We start from the raw sequence: 21,929 nt of genomic DNA, 5'->3' as shown, positions 1-21,929 counted from the left end.
AAAATATTTGAAATGTGGAATTAGCATTTATGGGATGGACATGTTCCATGTTCATGCATGAAAGTTGATGAGCAGTTATGTTCAGAGAACATGGTGCATTTTGTGTATATGTGGAATAAAAATTTGGGTTTATTGTACTCTGTATTTAAAATTTTCTAATAGTATTTTCATTATCCCTTATTCTTATGTAAATTGTCAAATGACCTCAAAAATACAGAAAATGTAAGAGGTCCAGTGGACCCAAATGATATTTCTCCTGGTATGTTGAGAGTTAAAAGATGTCAAGAAAACTGTCAACCGTTTTCATATGTTATTTAACCACCCTCCCTCCCTTGTAGTCTACCCATCTAAAGAGTTGGTAGAAATTTTAGGATTAGTTATTTTATTTGTTCTAGTTTTTAAGAAGAAAATAGAGCCTGAATTTAAATTTCTTCTAAAATTCTACAATGATGCAGTTATTGTTTTAATAGCACTGTGAAGGTTAATGGGAGCATGACATTACAATAACAAGTTTAGGGAATATTTAAAGGTGGTTTGTCTTTGGGATTATTCCATGAGAAAGTTTAATTTTGCATCATTCTCAACATTATAAAATACTAAATGTAAAGATAAATTTGTCAGTGATTTTGTAGATACGTAAAACGCCATAATTTGACCTAGAAAAGTCCAGCAATGTTGAGCATTAAATTTGGACTAATGGAAAGGTTAAATTTTGTTTTGTGTGCCAAGAGAAAGACAGAAAAAAAGTTTTATCAGTTACTTTACCATTTTATGCAAAATTGAAACAAACACATACAAAGTATGTTTTCCAGGGGAGTAAAAAAGCACATTTAATAATGTAAGTGACAGGAGCTGCCTACATTTTCTTGCCTGAGACTTGTTTCCCTCATGGCCTTTCAGAAATGAAACATTCCGCATTTGTCCTATAGTGGTTCCTTTAGAAATTTAGCATATTTCACTTAGTCTAAAGCTAATCATCACCTTTATTCTCCTAAACAATACGAGGACTTAAAATGTTTTAACTTTGGTCAGTCCACTCCTGATTTTTGTGCTTTTGTTGTACTATATTTCAGATGTCCTTAACCCCACAACTGTTGTTGAAGAAAATTATTGTTTTATATAGCTAGTATTTAAATTTGCCTTCGTATTTACCACTTTTTTTATTATTATTTAATATTCATTCCCTCAGATCATTTTCATTCTTCCTAAAGTAAATCTTTGAGAATGTCCTTTAATGTGGGTCTACTGATAACAATGTTTTTTTGGTTTTTCTCTGTTTTTTAATCTCAAAATATCTTCATTTCACCCTTCTCATTCTTGAGAAGTCATCACTTAGTTTCTAGGGATTTTTTTTCCTCAAGCTACTCGTGCTTCTCTCTCTTTGGTGTTTACAGTTTCACTCAGATGCGTCTTGGTGAGAACTCCTTATTTAATCCTACTTAGGGTTAGTTGGGGGCTCCTGGATCTGAGGATTGTTATATCAGACATTCTATTTAGATGTTTCCTCTCTCCCTTTTTCTTCATTTGCAACTCCAATGAGTTGTAAGTTACCATTTTTTATTCTTTTCTCTTGGTCTTTTAACCTCTTTAATATCTTTCATCTCTTTGTGTGCCTTCTGAGTAATTTTTATAGTTTTTTTTTTTGCCAGCTATGTCTAATCAGTTACATAATGCCTTTCTGAGTTTCTGATTATAATTTTTATATACTGTATTTCATTTCTGGAAATTCTGTTTTTTTTTTTTTAATTCATCTGGTTGTTTTTGATTGAACTCTTAGTTCTTGGTCTTGGTTTTCATAGTCTCTTTAAGTGTACTTATTTTATATTTCGTATCCAATACTAATACTTGTAGTCTTTTTTTTTTTTTTCCCAAAACTCTTGCTCCTAGTATCTTGTTTCCTTATGGGTTTTGTTTGTGATTTTTGATTGAGATCTCCTCTTTTTTGGAACATGGTAGCATTAGAAAGGAATGAGCATTTTGTGGTACCTGGAAGGAAATAAATAAATAAATAAACGCCAAACCAAGTAGTTAGTTTTCCTGGTCAGCTAATGTGAATTCCAGAGCCCAAAGTAGAGGAGTGCTGGCTTTTTGTTAAGAATTATCAGGAGAGGCTTCTCTCTTTTACTTGGAGCCAAGGCTGAGACAGGAAAGTTTCCTTACAGTTCTCTCTTAAAGGGGGAAGTGAGCTTTTTCCTAATTCACCTTCTGTTAGTTTTGTGTGGGAGTTCCAAAATTCTAAGCCATTACTTCCCTATGCCTTTGATGTCTCTGCTAACATAGAAAATATTTGTACAGCAGCACACCAGGTAAACTGGGAGGAGATTTGGAGCCCTAGATAAGACTATTACACAGCTGTAGGCAGCATACTTGGGGCTCTGGCCACTTTTTCAGTGCTCATTTTACCAGAGAACAAGTACTGTTTCCATGTCATAAGACAGAAGGAAACATTTTGCTTAAAGGGGCAGTAAGTAAAGAGCAGGAAAATGAATGGTGAATACCATTACAGACTCTAAGTTAATGTTCTGTATCGTAAAATGGTGGTTCTCAAACTTTTTGGTTTGGGGACCCTTCTAACCTCTAATTATTAAAAACCCCCAAAAGCTTTTGCTTATGCAGATTATATAATATTTACTATTTTAGAAATTTTAAAAATATTTATTAAATTGTTTTAAAATAGTAAAAATACCACTACATGCTAACCAGAAATATCTTTATGCAAAATAACTATATTCCAACCACTGAAAAAGTAGTAAGATGAGAAGCATTGTTTAACATTTCTACAAATCGTTTTTTTTTTTTTTTTTTTTTTTTTGGTGGTACGCGGGCCTCTTACTGTTGTGGCCTCTCCCGTTGTGGAGCACAGGCTCCGGACGCACAGGCTCTGGACGTGCAGGCTCAGCGGCCACAGCTTACGTGCCTAGCCGCTCCGTGGCATGTGGGATCTTCCCGGACCGGGGCACAAACCCGTGTCCCCTGCATCGGCAGGCGGACTCAACCACTGCGCCACCAGGGAAGCCGCCTCTACAAATCTTTTTAATATCTCAATTAAGATGGTTGGATTCTCATACCTGCTTCTGCATTGTCTGTTGCAGTAAATTGTTTGGATTAAAATAAATGAAGGCAATCTGTAATTGAAAAGGGAGAACCAACCTCCTGAGCCCTCTGAAACGGTCTTAGGGACCCTCAGCGGTCCTTGGATCACATTTTGAGAACCACTGTTGTATAGAAACTAACGGAGGTGTAGGATACCGCTTATGCAGATGAGCCATTTGTACACATAAGTTATTTTAATTTCAGTAGCGACTATAAATTTAGTAGTGTAGTATGAAGCCAGGTCATATTAATGGAATTCAAAAGCACTTAGAGATGGGCCTGAAGTTGGATATAGATTAGGGTTGAGGCCAGAAATGTAGATATTAGAGTTGTGTTGGGATAACTAAAAAGGAAAAAGTATTTAAATTCGGGGTTGGTTTTTTGGTCATTGAAGTTGCCAGCTTGAGAATTCTTTTCTGATATCTTTCTGCTTATCTTTCATTACTCCCAGAGTAATGCATTAATTAATTAAAAATAGTATAGAAGGGCTTAATGAAAACAACAGTCCCTTATTTTCCTTCTCCCTGCCTCCCAGTTCCCCACCTTTAACGCATTTTGGTTTTATTTCTAACCTCCATATCGCTAAATAGTATGCTGCTTTTTTATGTCTTAATTTATCAACTTTATGCATTATAGTTTGATTTCTTACAATCATGGTTAGGATTTCATACATACTCTCTCATGCTTCTCATTTCTCCTCCCAGATTCAGTGATAATGATTATTTCTGTTGCTTCAAACAATACACACCAATTCTAGTTCCATCAAAGGTAGACAGTATCTTGGTACTCTCTAAGAATCTTGAAACCCTTGTGCTTTACTTTCCCTCTCTCTCCACCCCATCCCCCAACTCAGCTCTCGTTTTCCTTGTGATAACACTTTATTGTGTTCTGTAATCATAGTTTATCTTCCGTGATTTAGGTTGATTCTAAAACCTTAAAGCAGAAAACTGTTTCATTATTATGACTGTAAATAGTATTTACTCTGGAGCCAAGTACTGTTCTAGGATTAGAATTCCTCATGTATTCCATTTTTACAACCCTGTATCACTTAATAGAGAATTTTTGCAGGGTCAATTTCAAACAGATTTTTCCTTTTTTACACCCTACTAATTGCTCAACTGAGATCATGACTTTTCTTGAGCAGTTTCATATTTCCTGAAGTCTTTCATTACCCATTTTTCACACAAATCTTCTTGGTGCCTTGATTATATCATGAGATTTTCCCAGGCTCTTGGTCTGCTGTCTATTGTCCAATCATCTGTTTTCCTAGACATCCTTCTCCTGGAGGCTTCTGTCCTTCCTTTGATTTCAGTCTCATAAACTTACTGCCTTTCTGGGCCTGCTGCATAGCTGCCGACCTGGGCTTTTATCTGTCTCCTGAGTTTGAATCCACTGTGTGTAGGATCCCATTATATCTTTCTTGTTTTATTTTTTGCTGAAGTACATTTTCATGTAGCTTCCTAAGAAAAGGCATGTGGGAGGTAAACTCCTTCATACCTTGAATGTCAAAATCATTATTCTGTGTTAATAGTTTAACTGGGTGCAGAATTCTACATTGATAATCATTTTCCCTTGAATTTTGAAGATATTACCCTATTGTCCTCCAGCCACTGGTGTTATCAGTAAGTCTGATTTTCATTTACTTGTATGTAGGTGATCTGTTTTTCTTCTCTCCCGGAGATTTAAAGGATCTTTTTTTTGTCTTGTGTTATGAAATGCTATCAATATATGTCTCTCAGTGTTGTTCTTTCATTTCTGTTTTATACTCCGTAGATATTTGAATTTGAAAATACGGGCCTCCCTTCAATAGTGGGAAATTTCTTAATTTCTTCCATCTGCTTTTTTTCTTTACTCTAGAATTCCTTTTTGTTGGAATATTAGACCTGCTATATTTATCCATTCTCTTTTCTTTTGTCTTTATCTTGTCCATGTCCTTCAACTTTATCTTCTAACTAGTGTAAAATTCTTGTTTTATGGATACAAATTAGAGATTTTTAAAATTCTTATCTGTTGCTTTGAGATATCCATTTCCCATGGGTTCATTCTTATTTCTTTTGCAGTTTATAGTAGGTTTTCTTTAAACATCTGGTGATTTTAGCTGGCTGTTTATTTCGGTAAGGCTTCTGGCTGGCCTCACTTTTTGGTAAGCAAGTAGGGAGCAGACCATTAACCTCCAGCTTAAGTTCAGAAATATGAAGGATGTTTTTACTCTTCAATATTAATAATTTCCTAAATACTCTCCCCCCCCCCCGCCTCCCACCGCCAAGAGAAATACCCTTCCATTTTATGTCTGATTGTTTCTTTTTCTTTTTGGTATCTTTTTGTTTGTTTGTTTATTTTTGGTGGCATTGCGTCTTCGGGCTTTCTCTAGTTGTGGCGAGCGGGGGGCTGCTCTTCATTGCGGTACACAGGCTTCTCATTGCGGTGGCTTTTCTTGTTGCAGCATGTGGGCTCAGTATTTGTGGCTTGCGGGCTCTAGAGTGCAGGCTCAGTAGTTGTGGCGCACTGGCTTAGTTGCTCCGTGGCATGTGGGATCTTCCCGGACCAGGGCTCAAACCCGTGTCCCCTGCATTGGCAGGTGGATTCTTTTTTGTGGTATGCGGGCCTCTCACTGTTGTGGTCTCTCCCGTTGCGGAACACAGGCTCCAGATGCGCAGGCTCAGCGGCCATGGCTCACGGGCCTAGCCGCTCTGCGGCATGTGGGATCTTCCCAGACCGGGGCACGAACCCGTGTTCCCTGCATCGGCAGGCGGACTCTGAACCACTGCACCACCAGGGAAGTCCCTGTCTGATTGTTTCTTAAACTTTCTTACCCATGTTGTTTATATATTTGTTTCATAATTTATTATTTAATTTGTCCCAGTTTAAAACTGACTGAAGCTGATATGATTTAATTTATTCACAAAAGGATATTACCATCTAAGTAAAAGCTTCTGCTCTACTGGATGCTTAGTAAATGAAAATCTTCTCATATTTCACAAATTATTTTTAATGGCACAAGATTTGGGATTTTATGTCCTGTTCTATTTAAGTTAAAAAATATATATTTATTTTTGGCCACACGGCTTGTGGGATTTTAGTTCCACAACCAGGGGTTGAACTGAGGCCCTTGGCAGTGAGAGCACGGAGTCCTAACCACTGGACTGCTAGGGAATTCCCTATTTAAGAAATCATTTAAAGACAGTTAAAAGTCTTACATTTTATGTAGGGATATAATTTAACACCTTTTATTCTCACACCCCAGACTAGGCAAAAACCTTGATTTGAACTGTTTCAACTTAAGACTAATTTTTATGTAAACTAATTTGAACTTGACCTGAATTTTTAAAAATTAATTTACTTATTTAGACTTAGCTACTTGATACTTAATTGAACGGCTATAGTCCAGTGTAGTCATCTATGTCATGTGAAAGGCAGTTTTCCTAAAGGTATTTGAAATTGGAAGAGAATTTCCCAGATGGGTCTAAGATAACAAATCAGAGAATCTTTATTCTGAATAGTAGTCAGCTGCCCTAGCCCTTGACCCCCTGGGAACTGGGACTGGATCATCATTCTTCATGATGCTTTGGTGGAGCATGTTGTTCCAGCCCGGATGATGGTTAGGGACCTGGCTCTACAGAGCAAGTTAGGTTAGACAGCCCTAGGGATGTCTATGGTAATTGCTAAATGCGCTGGCATCTTTTTATATGATTCCTGGGAAGGGTGACTATAAAATTTATTGTTCAAACTGAGACACATAGGAGAGTGAGAATACTATTAATAATTATGCTGGGGCAATAAGCATAAACCAGAGCACAAGGTCATCCCTTCCTGAGTCGCATGGACTTTTAAAGATCAGTGGCAGGCTTCCCTGGTGGCGCAGTGGTAGAGAGTCCGCCTGCCAATGCAGGGGATGCGGGTTCGTGCCCTGGTCCGGGAAGATCCCACATGCTGCGGAGCGGCTGGGCCCGTGAGCCATGGCCGCTGAGCCTGCATGTCCGGAGCCTGTGCTCCGCAACGGGAGAGGCCACAACAGTGAGAGGCCCACGTACCGCAAAAAAAAAAAAAAAAAAAAAAAAGATCAGTGGCAGTTTAAGTCAAATTGCCTGCCTAGTGTACTTGACATTCCTATTCTACTCCAACTTTTGTTTTTTGTCGTATAGGACATGTCTTGGGGACCATGAAATGTGAACAGATACTCGATAAAGAGCAGTGGGATGAATGAAAAGAGTATAGGAATTCAAGACTGTCTGAATTTTACCTAACCATGTAGCCTCTACGTGGGAAATCTTATCAGTAAATGTTAAATACAAGTTTTGCAGAACTGGTGTATTTATATTTTAAACATAATTCTTTTTCTCAGTTCTAGGAATTTTGAAGAAGTATATGTTATTGGAATTTTTCTTAAGGACATGGAATTATCCATTGAAAATGTCAATGCCCAACCAATTTCCCACTATTACCGTTTAAACTTCCCTTTTCCTGTCTTATAATTGGCATATATGTAGGAAATGTTAGCTAATTTTAGTATCAAAATGTGGAAAACCTCATCCAAATAGAAATTATAAGAGTTTCTTTGGACTCTGTTCTAAGTTTTTGTTTTTTTTTCTTTTTCATATTGGGCTGAAATCTGCCACCCTTCCATCCATTGGTTCTAGTTCTGTTCTCTGGAGCAGCATGGAGTAAGTCTCTTCTATTAGAAGGCAGCTATCATATCTTCCAAGGTCACTTTTTCTAGACTGAATGTCCCTAGGTCCTCTACTTTTATGTGAAATAATACCCATACTTATAAACTTCATATTGATTCCCTTTGAACACATCCTAATTATCAGTGTTTTCCATAATACAGTTAAAATATGATGGCCCCAGATTTTAATTCTGTGCCATATTTTTTTTTGGTATTGTGCATACCAGTGAAGAATACCCTGTACTATAACCCATGAATTAAACACTCTAGTTTACTAGTGCAGCTTCAGCTTACGTCAGGTATTTTTTTCTTAGCTATTCTTAACTGTTGGCTCATATTAAAACTTATGGTCAGGGCTTCCCTGGTGGCGCAGTGGTTGAGAGTCCGCCTGCCGATGCAGGGGACACGGGTTCGTGCCCCGGTCTGGGAAGATCTCGCATGCCGCGGAGCAGCTGGGCTCGTGAGCCGTGGCCGCTGAGTCTGCGCGTCCGGAGCCTGTGCTCCGCAACGGGAGAGGCCACAACAGTGAGAGGCCCGCGTAACGCCAAAAAAAAAAAAAAAAACTTATAGTCAGGTAAATAACTGTTGGGGCTCTCCTTTTTTCAAGAAGGCATTTTTCTGCCTTGGTAATATAGATTTAGCAAGTGTGATTGTGAATGTATTACTTACTCAAGAGAACCTAAAACAACAAAAACGTTTTCATTTGCTAACATTTGTGGGCCTGGTTTTATGTGATATAGGCTCTCAATTTAAAAATTAAAGTAAATGCTATTTTAACTTTAGCTGAAGATTCATTTGATTTACAGTTTTAGAAACTTTTTGTCTCTCTGAGGTTTAAATGTTATGATTGCAAAGCATCTGACTTAGGTCTCCTTTTGCAACATGTGCTACTTTTTAAGAGAAAAAGAAATGTGTGTAATGAATTGCTGCCTGAAACCTGGAAAATTTATCTAAAATAATAGATATTCCATTGTAAATTCTGTACCTTAGAGCAGGATTTCTCAACCTCAGCACTGTTGACATTCTTTGGATAATTCTTTGTTGTGGATAGCTGTCCTTTATGTAACAGCATCACTGGCCTCTACCCACTAAATACCAGTAGCGCACATCACCACCTCCTCCGCAGTTTAACCATCAAAAATATCTCCAGACATGGCCAGATATCTCCTGGAGGGCAAAATCTCCCCTAGCTGAGAACCACTGCCTTACAGCATCAGAAGTATTTAAGTCATCTCGGTAATAGTTTCTACCTTAAATGTTTTCCATAATTGGAGTTAGAATACAATATTTTTCTTGATATGATTTCCTTGTAGAGATTTTTTTTAACTATAGTACATAATAAAGAACTATACATATAACAAATACTTTTTTAAGTTCCTAGGTTGATCAGTTTTTTCTTTCTTCCTAATACTTCTTATCCCAGTTTGTCCTCCCTGCTTTGTGATATGATCTTTGATCTGAAACATATGTGTGACCATCTAATTTATTCAGATTAAGGAATGAAAATTATGCAACAATAACAAATAGGGTGTTGGTTAGGTGGTTTATTAAGCTCAAATACCTGTTCTTTTGTAGTCCATGATTAAATTACTGGGAAATGTGCTTTTGATTTAAGTTGATTAAACTCCTAGATTTTAAAAATTAAATTGTATTATGTTTATTCTTCTACTCCACGATATAGCCAGCAGCCAGCTTCGGGTGTAGCCTACTCTCATCCAACTACGGTTGCTAGCTACACTGTCCATCAGGCTCCAGTAGCTGCTCACACAGTTACTGCTGCCTATGCACCAGCAGCCGCCACAGTTGCAGTTGCCAGGCCTGCTCCAGTAGCTGTTGCAGCTGCTGCAACAGCTGCTGCATATGGAGGGTACCCCACTGCACACACAGCAACTGACTATGGTTATACACAGAGGCAACAAGAAGCACCTCCACCACCGCCCCCAGCTACTACACAAAACTACCAGGTAAGAAAACTACTTTCGTTAGCCTTAACATATAGGTTCAGTGGCTTCAGTATTTAATGTAATGTCCAAGCCAATGCTTCTCAAATTTGGGTCTTCCAAAATATACCTCTAATGATACAGAAAAGTGAGTGTGTATTCCTATAATTTGGGGGTATACTCCAAGCATTAAGTTTCCTTGCAGTGAGTTTTATATTAATAATCCCCCAGTGCATTGCACTCCACTCTATATATATGTTTGCTTTAATTAAAAAAATATAGTAATTGGGACTTCCCTGGCAGTCCAGTGGTTAAGATTCTGCGCTTCCACTGCAGGGGGCGCAGGTTCGATCCCTGGTCAGGGAACTAAGGTTGCACATGCCACATGGCGTGGCCAAAAAAAAAAGATACATTAATTACTGGTTAAGTATTTTAATTTCATTACAAGTTTTTGAGAAAAATTAAGACATATAGGGTCTTCTGCCCCTTTTTTAAAATTTTTATTTATTTATTTTAGGGTCTTCTGCCTCTTGTTGGTACTATGGCATTATTTATCCACTTGGGACACCCCTGTGTCTCCTATTTTGAGAACCATGAGCCTCAGCTGAATAGGACAAATTACATAGTGTCTTCTTGAAACTTATCAAGGGTGGAAATTCTATTGCCTAAATGTACATTCTTCCCTCAAGGTGTTCTTTCTTAGTTTGTAATAGAAATTGATCCTGCTCTTAATTCATCTAATTGCTTCTTGTTAGGTTTATAGGGACATAAAGATCTAAGTCTGTTTATGGTAATATAATTCTCTTTATGTCTGATATGACACTAAATTACTACCTGCTTATTTAATTAAATTTGGCCCTAATCCTTTATCCCATTTTTTGTTTGTTTGCTTTTAGGATCTGTTTTTTGAACTTTGGTCCTTCTGGACTTTGCCTGGTTTTTAAATATTCTTTCTAAAATACGGGGATTTATTTTGTTAACTAAGAAACTGACATGAATCAGCAATATTAGTATTTGCTATTAATATTTAGCAGGTTACTAAACTCAGGATTACTTTAACATGTGTGATTGTTTTCATTATGTCCAGAGACAGAATATAATAAATTTTATTGGTTTTGATAGGATGTATGAAGCCCATCATTTTCTGGGCCCTGCCAACTCTTTCTGCCTTTCCTCCTGCATACATCAGGTGTACCTCCCCAGTTCTCCTCATTATATGCAGTGCCAGAATTCACCCAGCTCTCCGTGATCTTCGTTGCCTTGGAGATTTATATTTAGCGTTCCTTTCCCTTGGAACCTCTGTTCCCCTTTCCTCCACCTGGAAGCTCCTACTCATCATTATGTTAATGAATAGTAGTAAATAAGGAAGAATGAAAAGAAAGCTGGAACAGTCACAAAGCTTAGAACACCCAGGTGTTCTTTACTGTGGCATCCATCTTTAAGGCAGATCCGCCAAGCAATTTTTTAATAAAATTAATTTTTAAAAAAAATAATGCTTATTTTAAAATTTTGATGATTTTTCCGATTGTAAAAGTTAAGCATACTGCTTAAAATGGTTTTGACCTTATTTGATGAAGTCCAAAATGAATGCCCTTTGTATTGAATTTGAATCTTCTGTCTCTGTTCATACATATTTAGGCTTTTGTTTTCTTTTATTGCGTTTTTAATATAGTAAAGATGAAGGTTTTTTTCCGTCTGCCACTTCACTCATAGCAAGATTTTCTTTCATTCTCTTTCTTTAGGACTCGTACTCCTATGTAAGATCCACAGCTCCTGCTGTAGCTTATGATAGTAAGCAGTACTACCAACAACCAACAGCAACTGCAGCTGCTGTAGCTGCTGCCGCCCAGCCTCAGCCTTCTGTTGCTGAGACCTACTATCAGACAGGTGGGTTTTATTAACATATGCCCTTTCATTGTACACTATTGAAACATATTATTCAAGGTGTTTTTTAACGAAAATATGCTTTTGAATCCATCTAAACTCATTGTGTTATATTACCTTGAGGGGCAGGTTCTAACCATGTCCTTCTCTTTCTCCACAAGAATGCCTTTGAGTCCCAAAGAGAGAAGATCTTGGAGGCAATTCATAATCATGTCCTTCCTTCCTGAAAGTGTATTTCATATCTGTTCTTCAGATTATAGTTCTTTTCCTGTTGAAATAAGCTGTACAAAAGAAGTTGTGGCAATAACTTCTGGCCACCTTCTTCTCGTTGTCTGAAATGCCCAGACATAACTGCTGACTGCCTTTGTAACTAGTGGAGGCCCTAGTATGGTTTCCATTTTGTGGACCCTTTTTTTTTTGGCCATGCCGTGCAGCTTGTGGGATTAATAGTTCCCCAACCGGGGATTGAATCCGGGCCCTCAGCAGTGAAAGCTCGGAGTCTTAACCACTCCGACTGCCAGGGAATTCCTGTGGACCCATACTTTTAACTCATCTTTCTCTGATCTGTAATGACAGTTGGTTCCGTTACCAGCCATTGATATTACAGTATGTATGAATGGTTTGAATGCAGGAAGTATTTTGTTTGCAAAGAAGCCTACATATTTGTAGTCTTTAAAAGATAGGTTTTTTTCATAGAGATTTAATTGAGAACTTTTAAAGCAAAGCTCTCTTAGTTCTGAAAAATAGCAACTCCTTTACTTTAATTTTTTTTTTTTTTTTTTTTTGCGGTATGCGGACCTCTCACTGTTGTGGCCTCTCCCGTTGCGGAGCACAGGCTTCGGACGCGCAGGCTCAGCAGCCATGGCTCACGGGCCCAGCCGCTCCGTGGCATGTGGGATCTTCCCGGACTGGGGCACGAACCTGTGTCCCCTGCATCAGCAGGCGGACTCTCAACCACTGCGCCACCAGGGAAGCCCTGATTTATTTTTGAGTAATACTTTTTTATTACTATTTATTTTATTTTATTATTTTTTGGCTGCATTGGGTCTTCGTTGCTGTGCACGGGCTTTCTCTAGTTGTGGCGAGCAGGGGCTGCTCTTTGTTTTGGTGCACAGGTTTCTCATTGTGGTAGCTTCTCTTGTTGCGGAGCGTGGGCTCTAGGCGCATGGGCTTCAGTAGTTGTGGCTCACAGCCTCAGTAGTTGTGGCTCGCGGGATCTAGAGCTCAGGCTCAGTAGTTGTGGTGCACAGGCTCAGTTGCTCCGCAGCATGTGGGATCTTCCCAGCCCAGGGCTCAAACCCATGTACCCTACATTAGCAAGTGGATTCTTTTTTTTTTTTTTTTTTTTTTTCTGTACACTGGCCTCTCACTGTTGTGGCCTCTCCCGTTGTGGAGCACAGGCTTCGGGCGTGCAGGCCCAGCGGCCACGCCTCACGGGCCCAGCCGCTCCGCGGCAAGTGGGATCCTCCCGGACCGGGGCATGAACCCGCATCCCCTCATCGGCAGGTGGACTCTCAACCACTGCGCCACCAGGGAAGCCCAGCAGGTGGATTCTTAACCACTGTGCCACCAGGGAAGTCCTGACTCAGATCTTTCTAGGGTACTTTTAGTTCTAAGATTGATTTTATGAGTCCCTTAAAAGTGGTTTAAAAATATTTTGCATTATAATGACCCTGACTTTTCTTATCGTCTCTTTTCTAATGATTTGTGGGTACAGTGAACTATAATGAACTTCCTGATTAGTTACCAAGGTTAAATAGATTGTGCTTAAGAGTACTAAAGTGATCTAAGAGTCAGAAGACCTTGGTGTAGTCTGAACTCTGACATTGACCATGTGACTTCTGTGAATCATTTAGCTCCTGGACATCAGGGTTTTTTGGTAAAATGTTGTACTCTTCTATATGTTGTGTGGATCAAATTTCATGCTATGTGTAGGAAAAGTTTTATAAACTCTTTAAGTGCTATTTATTTCAAATACTTTTACTTAACTAGGCATGAAATGAGTTTGGCCCCTGATATTTGGGCCTTTCTCAGAAAATTACATTTGTATGCTTTACTGATTATTAATAACAGATTAATTATTAATTTAGTGATAATAAGTCTCATAGATTCTTAAAGTATACATTTGTTTTAATATGTTCAGGGGCAGTGGAAAGTTTAGCAGAGACATTAATGGTAGCCATTTAAGAACAGCTGACTCATGCTATTGACATTTGAAGAATTAAGTCAGTAGCACCTTGTGGGTTGTAATTAGATTGAAGTTCACTATGGATAAAATCAGTAAAATGCCATGAATAGTATATGAAAAAGTTCCATGTAATTAAACATTGAAAACTTCACTGTGACTTAAATTATACTTTGAGGCTCTCTCTATTCTGTTCCCAATATTAAGCATAACTCTCAAGTAGACTGACTAGCCCAAATACACACATACACACACATACCCTTTTCTAAAAACTTTGTTTATTGCTAACATGTTTTAAATAGTGCTGGTGTTTTAGTTGGAAATTTTGAACAATGTCATTTTGGAAATATGTAAAAAGCATATGTGGAGGGATAGTAAATTTATACAGATGCTATATTTTATTAAGTTGGTGATAAGAATTTTATCAAGAAGAAATTGCTAACATAAAATTTACAGTTAATGATGTTTACATTTTTTTCCTAGGATACTGGTACAGTAACTATAGTGGTTCACCCTTCTAATTTTCTGATGTCTCTTTCCCAATTTAGCCCCTAAAGCAGGTTATAGCCAAGGTGCAACTCAGTATACACAAGCCCAGCAAACTCGACAAGTGACAGCCATAAAACCAGCCACACCAAGTCCAGCTACCACTACTTTCTCCATTTATCCTGTATCCTCCACCGTACAGCCAGTAGCAGCTGCAGCTACTGTGGTGCCGTCCTATACCCAGAGTGCTACTTATAGTACCACGGCAGTTACTTATTCTGGTAAGGCTGATAAACTGTGTTTAAATGAGTAACCAAATTAAAAAGAGACTCACCAAGAAACTATCTTGATTTTCTATGGAATGATCTTACTCCCAGTAGCAAGAATTGGATTAATTGATAGGCGTTAATACAAATATATGTGCATAATGTGACAAAAGAACCATAATCGAAGTTGTAAGGGTTTTTTTGGTTTTTTATTAATTAGATAAAATAACACCTAGTATTCTACAGGGTCATTTCCTGTCTGACTTTTCCAAATGAGTTTGAAAGTTCAAAGTTAACTTCAGGAAATAACCACTGACAGATTCTTTATATTGGTTTTTCCAGCTCTCAAGAAGCTATATCTTCATATTTATCCTCAGGAATAAGTAACCTTGAAAATATTGGGGGCCTTTATAAACATCCATAAGATGATGGTTATATAACACATCTCTTGGAAGGACAGAGCAGACTTATTTTCCTTAAATAATCATATATTTTCCCTGGAGAAGAATAATTACTAAAACCTTCTTGCTGTGCCCACTGCTCTTCCTAATTTCCAGCTGAGGTACTTTGTAGTGTTGCAGTGATGAAAGTCACACATGGCTTTTTTGAAGACACTTAGCCTTGTATTACTGCATGGTTTGTTGTTGTTTTGCATTTTATTTATTCCTTAATATGCTGTCTTGTTCCATGGAGGATTTAAGGTGACATAGGCCGTTGCATTTCTTACCTCTTGATGTTTTTGTGGTAGCCTAGCTACTGAATTTCTAAACTATTTTTTTATTTTTTAGAGATTTTTTTATCTCTTACCCTATGTCAAATCCTGTGCTTGGTGCTAGGGATAGAAATCAGGCAGGCATGATGTATTTGGGATCAACAGTTATTGTGGCTGGAATACAGGATACATGGGGTAACTATCAGGAGCTGAGGCTGGAAATGTCAGTGTGGAAAGTTTTGTAGGGTCTGCTGTGGTGTCTGTGTTTATCCTGTGGGCAGACAGGGTGCTAAAGAGGAGATCTCAAGAAGGGGAGCAATGGGAACACATTTATAAGTTAATTAAGACAGCCATGTGGAAATGAACTGGCATGAGGAGATGTTGTTATTCGGGATTGCCCAGTTACAACTTTTCTGCCTTTCTCTGATTAGCTAGTTATAAGTGTAAATGGAGTTATTTCAATGAAATCTGTTTGGACACTAAAAAAAAAATCCACATTAGCTTTAACAAAATAAGGAATACGATAGTATCCTTTCCTACTCCTTGTTTCTCTCTTGACTGTGCTCCTTCTCCCACTATCTTTTCTCTGTCTCAGTGTTTGTCTCTCTCAGTTGCTTGAATATACCTTACACAGAATGAAGATAATTATTTTTATTTACTGCTTTATTATGTAAGTAATACATCATTTTAAACCTTGAAAGTATGGATTAAAAAAGGAGAAAAAATTAAATTACTAGACATCTATCCCTAGACATTAATTACCATTAACATTTTAGTGCATGTCCTTCTAGACTTTCTTCCATGGGACTATGCATATATAAACATGGTTTCTTTATAAAAATGAATTTGTCTTGTATCTACTGTAGTGTAAACTCCTTTCCTCATTGTGAATGTTCTTTCTAAGTATAGAAATATACCATTCCTTGGTTTCATGTTTTTTCCCCAATTTTAGAAAATTTTAATTCTGCAGAAAAGTGAAAAAATATTATAGTACAACAAATGCCCGCACAACATTTACCTAGACTCACCAAGTATTATTTTAATACATTTGCTTTATCTCGCCTCTCTTTAAACATATTTTCAAATGGTTCAGCAGTGTTTTATAAGTTGCAGGCAACATGGTGCTTTGCCTAGAATTCTTCCACATGTATTTCCTAAGAATAGGGGCATTCTTTTATATAGCCACAATTCAGATAAGGAATTGGACATGGATATTATCTAATAAATTTTCTCCAGTTGTCCACAAATGTCTTTTATGGCTGGGCTTTCTCTGTGGTTAATGTATTTGTGTTTGTGCTTTGTTTTAAATTTAGGGTCCAGTCAAGGATTATGGGTTGTATTTGGTTGTTAGTTTCAGTTTCCTTTAATGTAGAATAACCCCTGTTTTTATCTTGTCTTTCATGACCTTGATGTTTTTGAAGAGTTCAGACCAGTCTTGTAGAATATCCCACAATCTAGATTTACCTGATTGCTTTTATGTTTAGATTCTGGCAGCTTTTTAGTTAATTAAACTACCTATGTGAGCATTACATTTCAGCGCATCAGGTGCACAAAATAAATGTCACTTTATTCCTTATTGATGGTGCCAAGTATAATCACTGATTAAAGTGGTGACTACCAGATCTTTCCATTGTAAAGTTACCTTTTTCCATTTTATAATTAACCAAGTAATCTGTGGGCCTATTGCTCAACTACCTTTCTCTCTAAGGTGTTAGATCCTATGAAAATCTCAGTAACTGAATCTGGTTCTCCAATGGTGAATGCAAAATCCTTTTACTAAGAATCAATGTAAAAGGATTTGGATTCTTAGACATTCTTCCCTAAAAAGGAGTCCCCTCACCCCTTCTTTTTTAGTATTACTGTGGGCTCCTTTTTTATTCAGTGTAGTATCCATTGCTTTCATTTTTCTTTCTGAGGCACACAGTGTCCCAAATTTGGCCAGTGGGATCCTTTTCAAACCAACTCTGAGTCTTTTGAATTTGGCATCATTTGTCTTTGAGCACTTCTTTCCTTTCTGGCACAGTAAGATGTTATTCTGCCTGATTCACCATTGTATCCCTAGCATCCAGCATAGCATTTGACATAGGGTAAGAGATAAAAAACCTCTGAGAAATAAAAAATTTTTAAAATTCAGTAGCTAGGCTTCTAACAGCCAAGATGCAACAAAACATCAAGAGATAAGAACTGAAATTGCCCATATCACCTTAAATCCTGCGCAGAACAAGACAGTGTATTAAGGAATAAATAAAATGCAAAACCACAACAAACTTTGAGCCTTTCCTGCCCTAGACTCACAATTAGCCATTTCACAAAGGAGCGCCTTGGTTTCTGCATGGCATTGGTATTTAGAAACCAAGATCTATGCTTAGAAAAACATAGTTTTTAATGACTAATACTGTCTTATGGTATGCATGTACCACATTTTAAAGGTTCTTTTTGGGGACACTTAGTTTCATATTAAGGAAAAACTAGAAACGACACTAGGTAAACATCCTTTTATGTAAAGATTTGTGTGTTTGCCAGTTGTTTCCCTAGGATAAATTCCTAGATTTGGAACTGTTACATCAGAGTATATACACTTTTTAAGGAACATGTGATACACAATGTGAAATTGCCATCCAGAGAGATCATTATTAGGGCTTCTGAATTCTGTATCTGCAATTTTATATCAGCTACAACTTAAGTCAGCTATTCTTATCTCATTAAAAATGAGTTCTAGAGTATTGGTACCTACGAAATGATGACTTGTAGTATGATGCATTTACTGTTGAAGTGATAGTTTTTGTTTCTGATACCATACCTTTAAAAATTATATTTTAACTGCTATAATTATGCAACTTTCTAATTGACAGGTATTTATAATAAAGGTGCTTTTTAAGTGAAACTGTTTTAGCATTTCCAGATTGAGCTTTTACTTAATTTAGAGACACATCCTTATATTTATTTTCCCATAGTGCTTTATAAGAAATGTACGTTTGTTTCCTAGTAGTTATAGGAGATTTAAAGGTGTTCCTTAGCAGAATTCCAGAACCTTCAGCCTACCTTTCAGTTTATGCTTTGATTTTTTTTTAAAAAAGCTAAGTAGTAAGCTATAATTAAGCTTACCTTTTTATTAGTTTTAGACTACATGTGTACAAATGAAGGAGGTTATTTTGTAAATATTATGCTTAACCTAGTGATTTTTGTTGTTTAAATAACACAGAGGACCTTATGATCTCTTAGCCTCAGTTTTTTCATCTCTAAAGTAAGTATAGTAATACCTGCAATACCTAACTTACAGTTCTGTTGTGAGACTTCACTGTGTCTGGAACACTGCCTCCCATATTGTGAATTCTCAATTTTAAACCTAGGGAATTCCCTGGCGTTTCCAATGGTTAGTACTCAGCGCTCTCACTGCTGTAGGCCTGGGTTCAATCCCTGGTTGGGGAACTAAGATCCCGCAAGCCGTGAGGTGCTGCCAAAGGAACAAAAAAAAACCCTAGAAGTCCTGGTCATCCAGCATTGTAGGATGCTGCTGCCCTTATTCTCCTTTTTATTTTCTTGATACATAATTCCTGAAGTTATATTTTAAGTGGCATGTTTACAGTTCCTACACACAACTAGTCATTTGGAAATTTTATATTAATAAAGATTTTATATAGAAATTATGGTCCTAACCAGTAATAATCCACAAGTAGCTTTGTTATTTTAAAAATCAGACAATTTTATGGTGTTGTTTAAAGAGCGAAATTTAAACTGTACATGTTTCCGACTATAAATGTGCAAGTATTTGGCTGTGAGCTTAATTATATTCTTTTATCACAAACTTCAGTAATAGAGGCCACTGGTAGGACTGACAAAGAATTTATTGATTTTTATCGAATTTTTCTTTTAACCAATTATACCAAGTGTTTTCTAATTTTTAGAACTCTGTTCATATGCTTATTATTGATGTGTTTACCTGCTTCTTTCTACTTTCATTTTTAGGTGTTTTCTTCGTTACCACATTTTCTTTCTTTATATCTTCGTAAGCATTTATATAATTTAATAACCTGACATAAAAGTCTATGAAGGTTTTTCATAAAAGTTGCCCAACTACTTTCTCTCTCCCTCCCTCTCTCTCTCTCTCTCTCTCTCTCTCTCTCTCTCTCTCTCTCTCTCTCAATCTGTCCGCTTTCAGATTCCTATGATTCTGATTTCCCATGCATCTTAACCTTCACCTTTCCAATTCTTATTTTCTCCCCTGTGTGTGTAATATATATTGGAGTCAATGTGTCATAAGTCTTTACTCCTCAGTATAGCAGCCTGCATTTGAGATACCAAAAAGTTCAGTTTTCCTTAAGTCGTTCTCCTGTGCCATCATGGCAACTAGGAATCTCTCTCTTGAGCCTTAACTCTTGGCCCACTCATTTCCACTTTAGGGGAAAGGATGATAATTAGGGAGTCCAGCAAATTTCCAGAGATCTTAGTTTAGGAAGCAGTAAGTTTTCCAGTTTTGTGATAACATAATCATAACATTACACCATGTATATATTATATCAATAACTAGTCTAATGTGTTACTCATCAAAGACTTCGAACAATGGAAATGGATAGAATCCATACATTTAACCAGAAAATTCAGTGCTTTTTCACCTTTTGGAAGATGAGAACCAGTGTATTTGGTTCTTTATTTCAAAATCTTTTCTTTGTCGTCCTAGATGTTCATCTGAACTCCAACTCCATATTATGGACTTCTGCTAAGCTTTATTCACCTTGCCTCTCCAGACCAGCTTCTATCAGCTCCTTCCTTTTATTGGTTGCACAACCCATCAGTCAGTCCCTGGGATTCAGAATCTTGGTGTCATCTTTGTGTGTTTTCCTCTTCTTTCACATATTTTATCCTCTAAGCCACCAAGCATGTAAAATCTTACTTTCATGACTTCCTTCTTTTTTCCTTTCTAGTATCCTAGTTCAGACTCTTCCTCAAATCCAGCACTTCCCAAATTATTCAGAGGAATTCTGCTTGGGGAAATACTAATAATAGGTTCTATAACCACATAAGTTTATCAAGCCTATCACTTCCCTCCAACGGAACTATAAGCCTTCTTGAAAGCAGTGTCCAAGTCTTATTCTTACTTCATATCTCCATGACACCTGGCACGTATTGCGTAAATACTATGTTGGTTGACTTACATTAAAAGGAAGATAAGTGAGATTTTTTTTTCCCCAGGTTTTGTAAATAGGCACATGAAAACCTACCTTTATTAGCAGCATTTATTGGATTTACATTCACAGCATTTATCTTGGCCTTTTATAATTATGTAATATAACCTTTGTTTGATTTTATCTGTAAGGTACATCTTATTCAGGTTACGAAGCAGCCGTCTATTCAGCTGCATCCTCCTACTACCAACAACAGCAGCAGCAACAGAAGCAGGCGGCGGCGGCGGCGGCAGCAGCTGCTGCAACAGCTGCTTGGACAGGGACCACCTTCACTAAAAAAGCACCATTCCAAAATAAACAACTGAAACCAAAACAGCCTCCCAAACCACCCCAGATTCACTATTGTGATGTTTGTAAGATCAGCTGTGCTGGACCACAGGTACTTATGTTGTATGCTTTACCATGAGTCTTCAGTGGTTGGGTTTTTTGTTTTTTGGTTTTTTTCCTGTTGGTAAACTTAAAATAAGTGATTTAGGGAAGAGTCTATTTATAAAATCTAGTGAGTTCAGCTCCCTTCCCAACTTTATTTGTTAATACTTTATTTAAGGGTATCTAGTTTTCGTATAAAACTTTGATAAGCAGTTTGGTGGACAAAAGGCATAGTATTTGAAAAGATCAGATTTTGACTCTTTAGTAGTTTCTTCCAGTTATATCCACTCCCACCCTTGCCCAACCTGTGTACCTTCTTTTTAATTTACTAGATTAGTTCTGTCTACTTTTCAAAACAGAATTTGTAGGGTATTTTCAGTTACCAGCATTTGCTGAGTTACACCAAATTAGGGAATATTTTAATATATGTGGCTAGTAACATAAAACCTTCTTTTTTCCTATTTTCAGTATGATAGGAAACAGGTTCATTGTGATTACTTGGTTGGGGGAGAGGAGACAGGTGGGGAATGTTTGCAGCAACCCAAGATTAAACCTGAACTGGAACAAGAATGTTGGTTTTAGGATTTGAGGAGTGTATCTTACTCAGTAGTGACTGTTTTAAAGGTAATGATGCTAAGAGTGGCAAATGCAAACCATAAGAGACTTGTTGAATATGTGGTACCATGTAAAAGGATAGACCATGGCTTGGCTGTAGGGTGATAGGTTAATTGCAGCATTTAGAATGAGTATATATATAAGGCTGACCATTGATCTGGGGGAGCTGGATGGTTACACAAGAACAGGCCAAGGGTACTTCTGCAAGTCAGAGGCAGTGCCATAAGGGATTAACGAGCCTTAGAGAAAAATACCATTGAGGTGGTGAGGTAGAGTGAGTTAGAGTCTAGTGTAGACATAAGGAGGGAGAATAAGTTGGTATATAAGGGACCATGGTTCCAGTCCTCTCTGCAACTAACTTGTGGCCCTGGGCAACTTGGAGACCTTAACTTCTTTGGGCTTTTGTTTCCTCAGTTCTGTAATAAGGACTGTCCTAAATAATTGAGGTTCAGACTGCTTCACAGAGCCACTTTAGACTGCCGCAGATAGTGAGAGGAGAATCAGATGGCTAGGTCTTATGCCTTCCTCTT

General features: G+C 37.5%; 1 protein-coding gene across 3 annotated transcripts in view; it reads left to right on the top strand.

The window, feature by feature from the left end:
- ZFR (zinc finger RNA binding protein) overlaps window positions 1-21,929 on the top strand; it is a 75,311-nt gene that overhangs the window by 8,723 nt on the left and 44,659 nt on the right. For all 3 annotated transcript variants that reach the window (XR_009539984.1, XM_060146927.1, XM_060146928.1), the window contains 4 exons: window positions 9,441-9,723; window positions 11,442-11,586; window positions 14,317-14,535; window positions 20,547-20,794. Coding sequence is in view for 2 of the 3 variants with exons in the window: in XM_060146927.1 (XP_060002910.1) it covers window positions 9,441-9,723; window positions 11,442-11,586; window positions 14,317-14,535; window positions 20,547-20,794 (895 nt within the window). In the remaining variant the exon portion in view is untranslated. The remainder of the gene's footprint in view (window positions 1-9,440; window positions 9,724-11,441; window positions 11,587-14,316; window positions 14,536-20,546; window positions 20,795-21,929) is intronic.

Source organism: Lagenorhynchus albirostris, chromosome 3, assembly GCF_949774975.1.
Source record: "Lagenorhynchus albirostris chromosome 3, mLagAlb1.1, whole genome shotgun sequence".
In the NCBI taxonomy this organism is placed as follows: Eukaryota; Metazoa; Chordata; class Mammalia; order Artiodactyla; family Delphinidae; genus Lagenorhynchus; species Lagenorhynchus albirostris.
Note: the sequence above shows the minus strand (reverse complement) of the source record. Positions and strands in the feature narration are given on the sequence as shown.